At 38.3% G+C, this 14,784-nt stretch overlaps 1 protein-coding gene across 2 annotated transcripts in view; it reads right to left on the reverse strand.

The window, feature by feature from the left end:
- The window catches only part of KNTC1 (kinetochore associated 1), a 69,728-nt gene that overhangs the window by 29,409 nt on the left and 25,535 nt on the right, over positions 1-14,784 (reverse strand). Inside the window, exons 21-33 of one of the 2 annotated variants that reach the window (XM_034638548.1) lie at positions 13,795-13,906; positions 12,622-12,765; positions 12,378-12,434; positions 12,184-12,285; positions 8,907-9,023; positions 8,668-8,811; positions 8,069-8,167; positions 7,327-7,430; positions 6,830-6,929; positions 6,095-6,229; positions 5,212-5,331; positions 3,623-3,695; positions 2,964-3,031 (exon numbers count right to left, since the gene is read on the reverse strand). In XM_034638548.1, coding sequence (XP_034494439.1) covers positions 2,964-3,031; positions 3,623-3,695; positions 5,212-5,331; positions 6,095-6,229; positions 6,830-6,929; positions 7,327-7,430; positions 8,069-8,167; positions 8,668-8,811; positions 8,907-9,023; positions 12,184-12,285; positions 12,378-12,434; positions 12,622-12,765; positions 13,795-13,906 — 1,375 coding nt within the window. Of the gene's footprint in view, positions 1-2,963; positions 3,032-3,622; positions 3,696-5,211; positions 5,332-6,094; positions 6,230-6,829; positions 6,930-7,326; positions 7,431-8,068; positions 8,168-8,667; positions 8,812-8,906; positions 9,027-12,183; positions 12,286-12,377; positions 12,435-12,621; positions 12,766-13,794; positions 13,907-14,784 lie in introns of both variants that reach the window. The other variant, XM_019801157.2, reaches the window with a different exon arrangement.

Raw genomic sequence — 14,784 nt, forward strand, 5'->3', positions numbered from 1 at the left:
ATAAGCAGTGACCATTTGCTTGGTATTTCTTCTGAGTGTCTTTCACCAGCATTTTGTGGCTGCATAGATAATGTCATATATTACCTTCTCTAGTTAACACTGTGGCATTTCCCCTTTCTTCATCACTACGTAGATTCCACAATTATTATTACTATTTTTTAAAGATTTATTTGAGAGAGTGAGAGAGCACGTGTGAGGCAGAGGAGCAGCAGCAGGAGAGAAGCAGACTCGGCTGGGCGTGGAGCCTGACTTAGGGCTCAATCCCATGACCCTGAGATGATGACCTGAGCCAAAATCAAGAGTCGGTTGCTTAACCAACTGAGTCACCCAGGCGCCCCAGCACAAATATTATTTTTGATCATTGCATAACTTAATCTATGGTGCAGTTGGTATTTATAAAATGTAAAATTTTCAAACTGATGTTTCCCCCAAAATATTAGTGATCTTTCCCAAAGGGGATGCAACATGTAGAAATACTTATTTATAGAAATAAATACGGGGTGCCTGGGTGGCTCAGTTGGTTAAGCGACTGCCTTCGGCTCAGGTCATGATCCTGGAGTTCCAGGATCGAGTCCTGCATGGGGCTCCCAGCTCAGAAGGGAGTCTGTTTCTCCCTCTGACCTTCCCCACCTCATGCTCTCTCTCTTTCTCTCTCTCTCAAATAAATAAATAAAATCTTGAAAAAAAAAAAAAGAAAGAAATACAGTATTTCCTATATTTACTACAGATAGGATTCATTACATGTCGCAGTTCCTGCTCTACTAGGAACCACAGAAATGTTTATGCTTATATAACCTTAGACTATCTCTGGAAAAATACACAAGAAACTGGTGACAGTGGTGTCACCTAATGTGGGAAACTGGATAGCTGGGAGTGTCAGGATAGAAGGAAGACTTGTTTTTCACTATATATTCTTTTATTTTTTTTCATCAAAGAATTAATTCCTTATTGTTTACAACATGCAGTACAGAATTTTAATAAGTTTACTTTATTGTGGTAAAATATACACAACATAAAACTTACCACGTTAACCATTTTTTAAAACTTTTTGAATTATGTATCATCCATGTATAATCTAGTCAAAGATAAACACAGAAGTGATTAAACCAAGAGGTTTCTCTCTTTTTCTTTTTTTTTTTAAAAAGATTTTATTTGGGGCGCCTGGGTGGCACAGCGGTTGAGCGTCTGCCTTCGGCTCAGGGCGTGATCCCGGTGTTATGGGATCGAGCCCCACATCAGGCTCCTCCGCTATGAGCCTGCTTCTTCCTCTCCCACTCCCCCTGCTTGTGTTCCCTCTCTCGCTGGCTGTCTCTACTCTGTCGAATAAATAAATAAAATCTTTAAAAATAAATAAATAAATAAATAAAAAAGATTTTATTTATTTGACTGAGAGAGAGAGAGCACAAGTAGGGGGAGTACTAAGCAGAGGGAAAGGGAGAAGCAGGTGCCCCCAAGGAGCAGGAGGAGCCCGATGTGGGACTCAATCCCAGGATGCCAGGATCATTAGTTGAGCTGAAGGCAGTTGCCCAACCAACCTGAACCACCCAGGGGCCCAGTTTCTCTTTCTCCAATGTGCATCTTTTCCCAAAGGAATGCAGCTTCTGTGTAGAGTCAATATATTTCATGATTTTTAAAGGATATATATATATATTTTTTATTTTCAGTAATCTTATTTTAACCGTTTACTGCTGCTGAGACAGTGCCAAATAGAATAAGCAAGGGTACTGGGGTCAGACAGGTGCGGTTTGAATAGCAGTTCAGGTGACCAGCTCACCATGCTCACTGCAGCACTACTGACAATAGCCAAAAAGTAGAAACAACCCAAGGGTCCATCAACAGAGGAATAAACAAAATGTAGTCCATCCATACAGTGAAACATGACTGAGCCATAAAAAGGAACAAAGCACTGAAACCTGCTATGCTTTGGATGAACCTTGAAAACATCATGCATCCTGAGAGAGGCCAGACACTAAAGGATAAATATTGCATGCTTTCACTTATATAGGAAATACATACAATAGGCAAATTCAGAGACAGAAAGTAGATCGGAGATTACCAGGGGCTGGAGCAGGGGAGCAGGGAGTTACTGCTTAATGGGTAAAAATGGAAAAAATGCATAAAAAGCAGAGTTTCTGCGGGAGGTGATAAAAAGCAGATAGTGTTGAAGGTCACATAATATGTGAATGTAATTAATGTCACTGAACTATATATTGAAAAATGGTTAAAATGGCAAATTTCACATTGTTACAATTACGAAAACTTAATTATATACCTAAGCCATTGAATTATATGCTTTATTTATCTTTTTCATGGAGGTTTTGGTTTGGTTTTTTTTTTTAAGATTTTATTTATTTATTTGAGAGAGAGAGAGCAGAGTGAGAGCACAAGCTGGGAGAGGGGCAGGGGGAGAGGGAGAAATCTCCCCACTGAGCAGGGAGCCCGATGCAGGACTCAATCCCAGGGCTCCAAGATTATGACCCAAGCCAAAGGCAGACACTTAACCAACTGAGTCACCCAAGTGCCCCGTATTATACATGTTAAGTGGATGAATAGTCTGGATTATGAATTATATTCCCATAAGGTTTTGTTTTGTTTTGTTTTAAAGATTTTATTTATTTATTCGAAAGAGATACAGACAGCCAGTGAGAGAGGGAATACAAGCAGGGGGAGTGGGAGAGGAAAAGCAGGCTCATAGCAGAAGAGCCTGACGTGGGGCTCGATCCCATAACGCTGGGATCACGCCCTGAGCCCAAGGCGGACGCTTAACCGCTGTGCCACCCAGGCGCCTCTCCCATAAGGTTGTTTTTTAAATGACAGAGACAGAGAAAAGGAAAACCATTATGTTGTATTTAAAATTCCCAAAGGCTAGTACTGAAAACTTTAAGGACAGATTAATCATTTACATCAAATTCACTGACTGGTAATTAGTAAAGTAATAACGTTCAATATACCAACATCTTTACCTGTAAGCTGGCAACAACTTTAAATAGTTTCAAGATTTCTTCACATTCATCCTTCTTCTGTAGATTGTCTGTAAATAAATTTTTAAAAGTTACAACACACATCCGAATTTCCATTATCAGAATTTTTAAAAAGCTAAAATTTGAATTGGCTATGGTTTTCTTATCTCAAGTTTTTTCAGAAGCTGAGGTAAGAGAATTTAAGTACAAAAAGAAATCTAATTATCCTTTCTGAAGGTAGAAAAGAGAAATTTATGGGTAATAAGAGAAATGACATTTTTTCTGAAATAAATTGTAGCTTTTTCCTCCAAGAGCATTTCTTTGCTAATGTTTCACTTAAGATCAATTTTAAATAGGATTTTGCCTGATCGTGACAAAATGATAACAGAAATATGAGCAGTAAGTACAAGGCACCGAAGAAATCCAGTCTAACCTTAAAAGCTGACTGAAGCATGTACGTTGATAAGCTGATTTTACGCTAGTTTTTATATGAACAATCAAAAGAATAAACCAAGGAAGACTTTTCATGAGGAAAAATGGGTGGGATCAATGAAGACAATGAAAGCCAGAAAAACCAGCATGAGGCCTGTCACTGACGCTCCTTTTTGAAAAGGGTAAGCTTCAGAACAAAACCAGGATGAGGGCACAGAGATACACTCTACCTTTCTGGATGTCGCATAGTATTTTAAGAATGTCTACGGATGTCTTTGCTACGGACATTCTCCAGGCCTTGTCCTAAAAAGAAAAATAGAAAATGAAATCTACTTCCTTTATTCGCTACTTTACTAGTACACATACAGACAAATACGTAAAAGGCACAAAATCAGAAATAACAGTAAAAATGGCTGAAAAAATAGGAGGCCTGTGTTAGAGGGAGTCAGGTAGCTGAGAAATGGATCATAATTGAATCACACAGAATGTAAACATGAAAAACATCGGTATGACCGCTTGGATATGTGATTTAGAAATACCAAGAATATGCAAATCCCTCAAATCATCTTTTGGCTACACTATAATTAACAGTCAGTTGGGTTCACTTTTTTATTTATTATTTGACAAAACATTTGGCAAAATTCTCTGGAAAAGTTAAAAAGAACAAAAGTTGTTTAAGCTCAGAGAATGAAAGTCTAAGAAATAATCATCATCTTGAATACTGACAAGGTTAAAACAAACAATCAAAAAGACAAGGAAAATCAAAGAAGGAAAAGCTTTAATTAAAGACAGGGTGTACATGAAACACACAAAGTACTCAAACGTTTCCACTATGGGGTACAGTCTGGGCTGGTGGTTAAGAACGCAGACTCCGGTATCAGGCAGAGTTTAAGTTGGGGTTGTGCTACTTTCTAATAACCTTGCGAAAGTCACTTATCGCAAAATGTTAGTTTCTGCACTTAATCTGTAAGGAGTTGACAATAGGAACTATCTCACAACTTTGTTGCAAAGAAGTGGACAATTCATTTAAAGTATTTAACCTAAAGCCTCCAGCAGAATAAGAGCATAAGTATTAGATACCCAAAAAACCAAACTCACTTCCCTAAAGGTAAAAAATTACTGAGATGGACTGCTGAGACAGGTTGGGGGATATCTATCTCTGAAGGATAAAAAAAAACCTCAATTATCCTGGATAAAGTAGGTATTTGGTTCCTCACCTTTCTAAAGAAGAGAACAGGCGCTCCTGAAACTGTTCCATGTCAATGTTCTAAGATTACTTAGATTATCATGATTTTTTTTTTTAAGATTTATTTATTTATTTTAGAGAGAGCACGCAAGTGAGTGGGGGGTGGGGCAGAGGAAGAGAAGCTTCAAGCAGACTCCCCACTGAGCTAGGAGCCTGACATGGGGCTTGATCTCAGAATCCATGATATCATGACCTGGACCAAAACTAAGAGCTGGATGCCTGATCGACTGCGTGTGGCTGACATTATTATTGGATAGTAATGACTATATCCCATACAACACGAAACACTGTTTATATTGCAAAGCTTTACGGAAAACTCTTTGTGTACAACAACTATTTCAATTAATCCTTCTGGTTTGTAGATCCTAGATTATTCAGTGGGGGCTCAAGCCATTGCTCCAAGGCAGCCATATGTGGTTCTTTTCTATGTAGTAAATTTACACAGGGATTTTTACATTAGGACATTCTAGCAGTGAGAAGAGAAGATATTCCTATCTGCTTATCTATCTTTTCCATCCTGTTGATTACTATCCATAAATATTGGATTTATCTATATTTCAGTGAAAATCTCACCTCTTTAGAATCATCTGGTTCTTCCTGTAATGCCAACCGTGCCCATATGATTACCCGTTCCGCAGTTTTCTCAGCTTCAGCAGGAGGCAAAGACCTCAACAGAAGGACACAGTCTTCACCCTATAAACAGTGTTTGAAAGGAAGAAAAAACAGCTGGTACTTGTAAAGGACAGTTTATACGTACCTCTTGCTTTTTTCCATTTAAATGTGAAAAGACAGCATTTAAAAAATAGAATATGGTTTGATGTTTTAAAAAAACCAATAACTCTGGTTTTGATGACAGCAGACAAAAAAAAAATTAAATTCAAATACAATCCTTTGTATTTTGTAATTCTTAAGTATGCTCATGGTTATGGAATTATATCAAAATGAAGACATTTAAAATACAAAAAGAAAATGCACATCCTATTCTGGATTCAAAGGGTCCTACAGTGTATATAAAACATGAGTCTGTTTCATAAACACCAAAGAGTATGAAAGCTCAACAGCTAGTCACAAAATACTTTCAAAGAACCTACAGATATGAAGAACGTGGCCAATCTAACATCCAATATTTTCATCTTGGTATAACTTCCTTTTTCTTTTTTTTTTTTTAAGATTTTATTTATTTATTTGAGAGACAGTGAGTGAGAGGGTAAGCAGTGGGAGAGGGAGAGGAAGAAGCAGACTCCTCACTGAGCAGGGAGCCCGATGGGGGACTCGATCCCAAGACCCTGGGATCATGACCTGAGCTGAAGGCAACTCTTAACTGACTGAGCCACCCAGGTGCCCCTTGGTATAACTTTCTTTTGTGTTAATCTATTCGTATAATTTGATTGACTTGAGCTTTCATAGATTCACTTAACAAAGAAACCTAAGAACGGACAATATAGAACTTTCATACCTGGTCTCTATCAATCAGGTCAATAATCCTTAGACTGTAAATTTCATCGTCGGGCAACATATATGCTTGAGCCACCTTCAAAGCATCTTCTAAAGAAGATGGGACATCTTGCTTGAGAATGTATCTGACCACCCTCTGAAACAGAGACAGTATACACATTTCTTCATTATGAAATCTCAGAGAACCCAGAAATCCTTTGTTCATAAAGGCAAAGTACTCATCAAATTAAAATCTAGCAGCAAAAAAACTAAGCTGTGTGAAAAATTAAAACATGATTTATATTCTGAATTTTATGATAGTCCTGAGTACCTTCTCCCCCCCCAGGTTTATTGGGATATATAAGTGACAAACACTGCATATATTTAAGGTATACAACGTGATGATTTGATATACTCCTTTAGCTTCTTAATGTACTTGTTATCTTTACTATCCTAATAAACAAGTGAATACCCATTTTTTAATGATTCTATTATTTTTTAAAGTTTTATTTATTTAAGTAATCTCTGCACCCAGTGTAGGGCTTGAACTCATGATCCGAAATCAAGAGTCACACTCTCCACCTACTGAGCCAGCCAGGCACCCCTGAACACCCTATTCACACTCTATCTAACAAAACGATAGTAGTGGAGAACCTAGCTTTGTTAGCCTTTGAGAGTATAAAGTCCTCATTACATTTCCCAAGCTGCCCTCAGAATAGAACAGCAGGGTTCAAGACCCTTCAGCTACTGCACTTACCATAATTTCTTTGTTTAAGAGGTTCACCTCCCTTACTCCATAGCCTCGTAAAAGTTTTTTCATCTCCATTAGTTTGTAACTTTCCTGCAATAACTTGACTCTAAAAGGAAATTTATTGATATTTTTAAAATGATTTTTAAAAAGATTTTATTTATTCATTTCTTTGAGAGAGAGAGAGAGCGAGCAAGTGAGCACATGGGGAGGGGAGAGGAGCAGAGGGAGAGGGACACACAGACTCTGTGCTGAGCTCAGGGCCCGACACGGGGCTCGATCCCAGGACCCTGAGATCATGACCTGACCTGAAATCAGTAGTCAGATGCTCAAATGACTGAGCTACCCAGGAACCCAAGAAATTTGTTGATATTAACATGGACTTTTTTTTTTTTTAATGAAATACTAAGGGACATAGTAAAGGGCATAAAGCATAAATGAATGTCAAGTGAAAAGAGGAGGCTTATCCAACACCAACACCACTATCTGGGAGACTGTCATCTTACTTGGGATGGTCCATTTCTAAGTGCTGTTTCACCAGCTGCTCCACAGCTGCGCTCCAGGGAACCACCGCCGCGTACATTATCTTAAGCACAGCATCGAATATGAGCTACAAAGATACACATACACTGACCATGAAGACCCCCTGGACTATGTTTCATGTAAATTAACGACACTACCAAATCTACAGCAGCAGAGGCCTTACATCTACTGTGTCGTACTCTGAGAATATCACCTCCGACTGCAAAAGTATACGCTGCTTCTGATTCTCACACATGAAATTTCATTATTTAGAAAAACTCAGAAAAATATTTTCTCTGCTGAAAGTGAAGTCGTATAGTTCTATTCCTTTCTACAGTCTCTAGTCTCTGTGTTTAAAACTATTTTTCATAATATTATTAATACTTTATAATGGTGACCAGTAACAGTGGGAAGTCACAATAAAAGTGTGTTATAACAGATTAAAAAAATGTGTCCATATTTGTATAATCATAGAAAAGCCCGGAAATATAGGCACCCAATCATCCATGGTAGTTCTTCTAGGGATGGGAATAAGAAAATTTTTACTTCTTATTTTCTATAATTAAAGGAAATGGAATTATGGGTGTTTTTTTTTTATTATTATTCTTTTTCCAAACTTCAAAAATTCTCCTTAACAAATATGCATTGCCTTTGTGATCAGAGAACAAGTTTTAAGAAAAGATGTAATGCTCAAAAGGAAAATCTCTATGGTTACTATTTACTTACATCTGTGTCCGATAAACATCCTATTACCGCCATGGCTTTTGCTTCCCATGCAGTTTCAAAGAGTGATGTGGACTTTGAGCTACATCTCTTCAATAAATCCTAAAAGGGGATAAACATATATATTTTTTTAATTCAAAACCCTCACTAAAAAAAAAAGGTAAAACACATATATAGAAAAATAGCTTTTTTACAGATGTGAAAAACAACAACAACAACTACTTAGCCACGAATGTTAAACAATGCTCAAAAAACACAAAGTTCCAAAGCCTTGGTCTTTAGCTTTATATGGTACAGAAAACTTAAGAAGGAAATATTCTTGAAGAATCTACAAATGAGATGATTGCAGCTTATTAATGTGTACAAAAAACTGCTCACATCTATTGAGCTCATGCTCCTATTATTTCATAACAACCATTTGGAGAAAGTCCTAGTATTATCCCATTCTGCCTAATGTTACCAATCAGTAAAAGTTATGCCACATTAACCAATACAATATGCTGCATAAATCCCAATGGTAAAGCATGACATTCCTTATAGGGTTAAATGTTTAAACAATGACACACACAGATGCAAGGGAAAAAGACTAGATCTAAAGTTACCTCTATGTAGAGCAGGAGAAGTTCCTCCTCTTGTAAGCCATGTTCCCGCATGTAAACTCTTATAAACTTCTCTAAGACAGAAGGAATCAGCTCTGGGGCTAACACTTTATCAAACATGCGGAATACAATGGTGGTTGTATTCTCCTGGATGCCAAGAGAAAGGTGACATAGATCCATGTTCTAGTCATAGAGGCTGTGATTAAAAAATAGTAACACTTCGGCTAAATCTAGACTTTTACCTTCTCGAAATCAGAGAGGGCCAATTTGCAGTTGTATTTCCTATGCAATGTGATCAACTCCTTCAAGTTATTTACCAAAGTCCTTAGCTGACATACTTCCTCTGTGTTTTGATAATCCTTCTAAAACAAAAGTGTGAAAGGGGAAATATACAAAAAAAATCAGAATTATTTCAGATAAAATAAAAAATGACCATGATTGTGTACATAAGAGGAAATCTGCACCTAATGCCTTTAAATTTTATAGAATTTTAATTCATTAACTAGTACAAATTAACAGATCAGAGTCCATCAGAAATCTAAAAGCAGGGGTGCCTGGGTGGCTCGGTTGTTAAGCGTCTGCCTTCGGCTCAGGGCGTGATCCCGGCGTTCTGGGATCGAGCCCCACATCAGGCACCTCCACTATGAGCCTGCTTCTTCCTCTCCCACTCCCCCTGCTTGTGTTTCCTCTCTCGCTGGCTGTCTCTATCTCTGTCGAATAAATAAATAAAATCTTAAAAAAAAAAAAAAAGAAAGAAATCTAAAAGCAATTTTTTCTCGAAAAACAAAACAAAAAACAAAAAAAAACCCAGAAAAACTTCAATGTTAGGGGCACCTGGATGGCTTAGTCAGTTAAGCATCTGACTCTTGATTTCAGCTCAGGTCATGATCTCAGGGTCCTGGGGTCTAGCCCCAAGTTGGGCTCTGCATTCAGCAGGTAGTCTAAGGATTCTCTCCTTCTCCCCCTGCTTGTGGTCTCTAAAATAAATACATAAATCTCCACACACCTGGTGTGGAGCCTGATGCAGGGCTCAATCTCACGACCTTGAGATCAGAACCTAAGCCAAAATCAAGAGTTGGACATTCAAACGACTGAGCCACCCAGGCTCCCCTAAGATTTTATTTTTTAATTAATCTCTACACTTAATGTGGGGCTTGTACCTACACCGTGAGAACAAGAGTCTCACTCTCTGGGGCGCCTGGGTGGCTCAGTCATTAAGTGTCTGCCTTCGGCTCAGGGCATGATCCCTGCGTTCTGGGATCAAACCCCACATCAGGCTCCTCTGCTGGGAGCATGCTTCTTCCTCCCCCACTCCCCCTGCTTGTGTTCCCCCTCTCACTGGCTGTCTCTCTGTCAAATAAATAAATAAAATCTTTAAAAAAAAAAAAAAAGAGTCTCACTCTCTACCAACTGAGTTAGCCAGGTGCCCCTGAACGTTAGTGTAATATTTTATACTTAGATACAAAAACATCTATTTAGGGGCGCCTGGGTGGTGCTGTCGTTAAGCGTCTGCCTTCAGCTCAGGGCATGATCCCAGCGTTCTGGGATCGAGTCCCACATCAGGCTCCTGCACTAGGAGCCTGCTTCTTCCTCTCTCACTCCCCCTGCTTGTGTTCCCTCTCTCGCTGGCTGTCTCACCCTGTCAAATGAATAAATAAAATCTTAAAAAAAAAAATCATTTAGATGGCCCTCAATGCCCCATCTATATAGATCAAGATATAAAGATCAGATATAAAGCTGTAACATTTCTTAAACTTTTTTTACAAGAAACAGAATTTTCAATATTGATAAACACAATTAACAGGGAAAAGACAGAGTAGTGTTTTGTTGGTTTTTTTTTAAAGATCTTATTTATTTGACAGAGAGAGAGCACAAGCAGGGAGAGCAGCAGGCAGAGTGAGAGGGAGAAGCAGGTTTCCGGCCGAGCAAGGAGCCCGACATGGGGCTTGATCCCAGGACCCTGGGATCATGACCTGAGCCAAAGGCAGACACTTAACTTACTGAGTCACCCAGGTGCCCCAAGACAGAGTAGTGTTTCATAGCAAGTGGAAAAAGCTCTTCTGTGGAAAAATATATTATAGGGGTGCCTGGGTCGCTCAGTCGGTTAAGTGTCTGCTCTTGGCTCAGGTCACGATGCCACAGTCCTGGGATCCAGCCCTGCATCAGGCTCCCTGCTCAGGGGAGAGTCTGCTTCAACCTCTCCCTCTGCACCTCCCCCTGCTTGTGATCTTTTTCTCTCTCTCTCTCAAATAAAATCATAAAAAAAAAAAGAAAAATGTATTATAATGATCAATATACATTATATAATATATATTGATTATATACATCAATACACTGCTTGAAACATATACCAAAAAAATCCTGTTTAATTTTTAACAGTGTAAAACTGGTAAGTACAATTATTGGCAAGAATCTGCTATATCAGAAAGTGAGAGGAAATTTATTATTTATTTTTAGGCTCTAGAAATTTAAGGAATAGGTGCAATTTCATAATGTATATTATCTTATATAAGGTCCACCTTCTGGTACTTAAGTCCTTAATACTTCTGAGTTGAGATCATACCGGGATGTCTCACATATTAGTTTATAAACTAATTTATGGAACTCCAACAAACTTTTTAAAATACAAGAATGTACTTTTCTTTTTTTTCAATATAATGAATGCTTTCTAGTTTTTAGAAACCTAGAGAGAAAAAGAAATTAACTTTAGAAATTTAGAAGCCAAATAATAAATTCAGTTCATGAACCTCAAATTAACATCAAATATAACGTCAGTATTCCTGAGCTTAGTAATCTTTCTACCACTGCTTTTTTTTTTCAGTCAAAGAAGTCCCAGCATTTTTTTTTAAATTTGATCTTTTAAAAAATTCATGGGGCGCCTGGGTGGCACAGCGGTTAAGCGTCTGCCTTCAGCTCAGGGCGTGATCCTGGCGTTCCGGGATCGAGCCCCACATCAGGCTCCTCTGCTATGAGCCTGCTTCTTCCTCTCCCACTACCCCTGCTTGTGTTCCCTCTCTCGCTGGCTGTCTCTATCTCTGTCCAATAAATAAAAATAAATAAATAAATAATAAATAAATAAATAAATAATTCACTAGTACTTAAGCCATAATGGCTATTGGAATGCCTAAGAAATGCAATCAGAACTGGGTGGTTTGCTGGTTTAAATAAGTCCTTGAAAACTAATCCTAAAGCCTTATTAAATTTCATTCCTTTAAAGGACTGTGTACTGCCACCAATGCAGAAAATCCCAATTCTACTACTGAGGAGTGTATTTATATACTGTTTCCTGTTTGGTTGGTTCAATAGAGTAAAATAAAGCATTAAAATAGGTTGAAGTTGTGATAGGAGTATCAGGAAGAAAAAAAGCACATTTTTCTTCTTGTGAATTTTAAAAGTACACAATAAAAGAGGACACAAACAGAAAATTAAAGAAGTGGATGTATTTCTAAGTACATGTACACAAATCCTTTAACATAAATTAAATGCTTTATTACTAAAAATTCATTTTCTATATCATACCAAGGAAATCCAATGCCAACAGGACACCAAGACCAATTCATCGGGTTTTTCTGCTGTAAAAAATACCTCGGCCAGTTGAAGTCCATTTTCTGGCCAGTTTGCCTTTAAAGAATAACACAGACCATTAAAAGTAATGTTGTATGCCACTGGGAGTGTTTGAAATGTCTTTTCAGTGCTAATTATACTGGTATTACCTTATCGGTTAATTCAAGGTTCCTGGCCGCTTGTTCCAACCATTTTGCAAGAATTTTCTGAAACAGACATAACATTTAAAAATAAAATACTCAGCAGATAATCACTGAAATAATTTAAAACCCCCATGATAATCTTTCAACAGAGACACTAAATGAACTACTTGACATTGGTGCCACTCTTCAGTGACATAAGGCAAAGGCTAGACTTGAATCATCCAGAGTGGAAATACTGAAGGCAACTCACCTGCCCTTCAGGTACGGCCCTTCTCACAAACGGGATCACATCATTTTTAAGCCACGGACAAAGCTTTTGCAAAGAGACTGGTGTAGAAATTGAGTTGAGCAAGTTCTCAAGCATTTTCACATCAAATCTGCTTTCAAAATTTGCCTAAATTATACAGAGTGAGAAATTAAGATGTATCGGGCAGATTTAAAATGACAGCCTCCCAAAAGGGAAAGACTTGTTAGGAAGTCATTTCAAGAAATACTTTACTAACATAATTATGAGCACTAATGGTGATTTACTCTATACCGATGAGTCGCTGGCAGCCACAAATTCCATGAACTTTCATGGCAACAAGTACCAACTAATAGATTAGGTGGCAGTGGAACTGGCAGAGGAAGAAAAACTTAAGGAGGTGATAGTACAAATCCTAACAAGTGATGTGTCCGTGAATGACATCACACCAAGATATCACTTTCTGAACCTAACGATACCTGCCAACATTTAAGGAATCAGAGCAGAAGCGCTAATACACAATCCTTTACACAGTCTGAGCTGCAATACTTAGAACCTCTCCACCAACACTACTTAGGAAAGTCCATCAATAAATCATTCAGTAACACGTTGCTTTTTTTTTTTAAAAGATTTTATTTTTAAGTAATCTCTGTGCCCGATGTGGGGCTCGAACCCACAACCCCGAGATCAAGAGTCACATGCTCGGGGCGCCTGGGTGGCACAGCGGTTAAGCGTCCGCCTTCAGCTCAGGGTGTGGTCCCGGCGTTATGGGTTCGAGCCCCACATCAGGCTCCTCTGCTATGAGCCTGCTTCTTCCTCTCCCACTCCCCCTGCGTGTTCCCTCTCTCGCTAGCTGTCTCTATCTCTGTCAAANTCAAAAAAAAAAAAAAAAACTTAAAAAAAAAAAAAAAAAAGAGTCACATGCCCCACTGACTGAGTCAGCCAGGTGCCCCAAAATGTTGCGTTTTGAGCTAAGTTTAGGAGTTAATTAGACTCTGAATGAGATGAAACACTTTTCTAAGTCAGCTTCACTTCTAATTTAATATCATCAGGATAATTTTATCAAACATTCCATTTCCCACTCACACCTGACACCCTTCATCCATGTGAAGACAACAGATTCAATCACCTACCCCAGGAGCTATAAAGCCATTAACAACAAAATGCAAAACGGATTACCCGATGTCGAAGCCAAAGGTACTGTGCACAAACAAGGTTTCCTTCTCTTAGCTGTAAAAAGATATCCTTAAGGTCATCTTCATTATTCAGAAATTCAATCCAAGAACTACCACTGCAAAGTCAGAGAGGAAAAAAGTTAGTAGTTAAAAAAAAAATTTAAGGTCATAATGTTACAAGTGGATACCATTAGACATTTTAACCAGTGGTTTGTTTGGGGTTTTCTTCCCCTTAAAGTTAAAAAAAAGGATCCAAAGATTATATAGTAAAAAGTAGTTTCCTTCTTATCCCAGACTTGTAGAGCTCCTGTTATCCCCCCTGAAAGTCACATCTCTTCTTATAGGTCCTTCCTGAGATAATCACTGCATATACAAGCAATTATTTCAAGATTTTTTAAAAAGATTTTATTTATTTGAGAGAGAGAGAGAGAGCGCGCGCAAGTGATAGCAAGAGCTGGGGAAGAGGCAGAGGGAGAAGGACAAGCAGGCTCCCCGCTGAGCAGGGAGCCCTATGAGGGCTCGATCCCAGGACTCCAAGATCACGACCTGAACCGAAATTAGATACTTAACCAACTGAGCCACCCAGGTGCTCCTATTATTTTAAGTTTTTAAAATGAATGAGGGTTGCCTGGGTGGTTCAGTTGGTTAAGTGTCCAACTCTCAATTTCAGCTCAGGTCATGATCTCGGGGTCCTAGGATTGAGCCCTGAGCCGGGCTCTGCACTCAGGGGGGAGTCCCTCTCCCTCCCTCTCTCTAAAATAAACAAAATAAAATCTTTTATATATGTGTATATGCATATACATATGTGTGTGTGTATATATATCTATAGATATATATACTGTTCTGTAAGTATCAGTCAATGAGATGAGGTAAGGGGAAAAAATGAGGCAAAATTATCATTATTTGAATATATAATTACACACTTGGAAAAAATTAGATCAACTGAAATATTATATGAATAATAAAGGAATTCAAGGGCATCTGGGTGGCTCAG

The sequence above is a fragment of the Ailuropoda melanoleuca genome, chromosome 12, assembly GCF_002007445.2.
Source record: "Ailuropoda melanoleuca isolate Jingjing chromosome 12, ASM200744v2, whole genome shotgun sequence".
In the NCBI taxonomy this organism is placed as follows: Eukaryota; Metazoa; Chordata; class Mammalia; order Carnivora; family Ursidae; genus Ailuropoda; species Ailuropoda melanoleuca.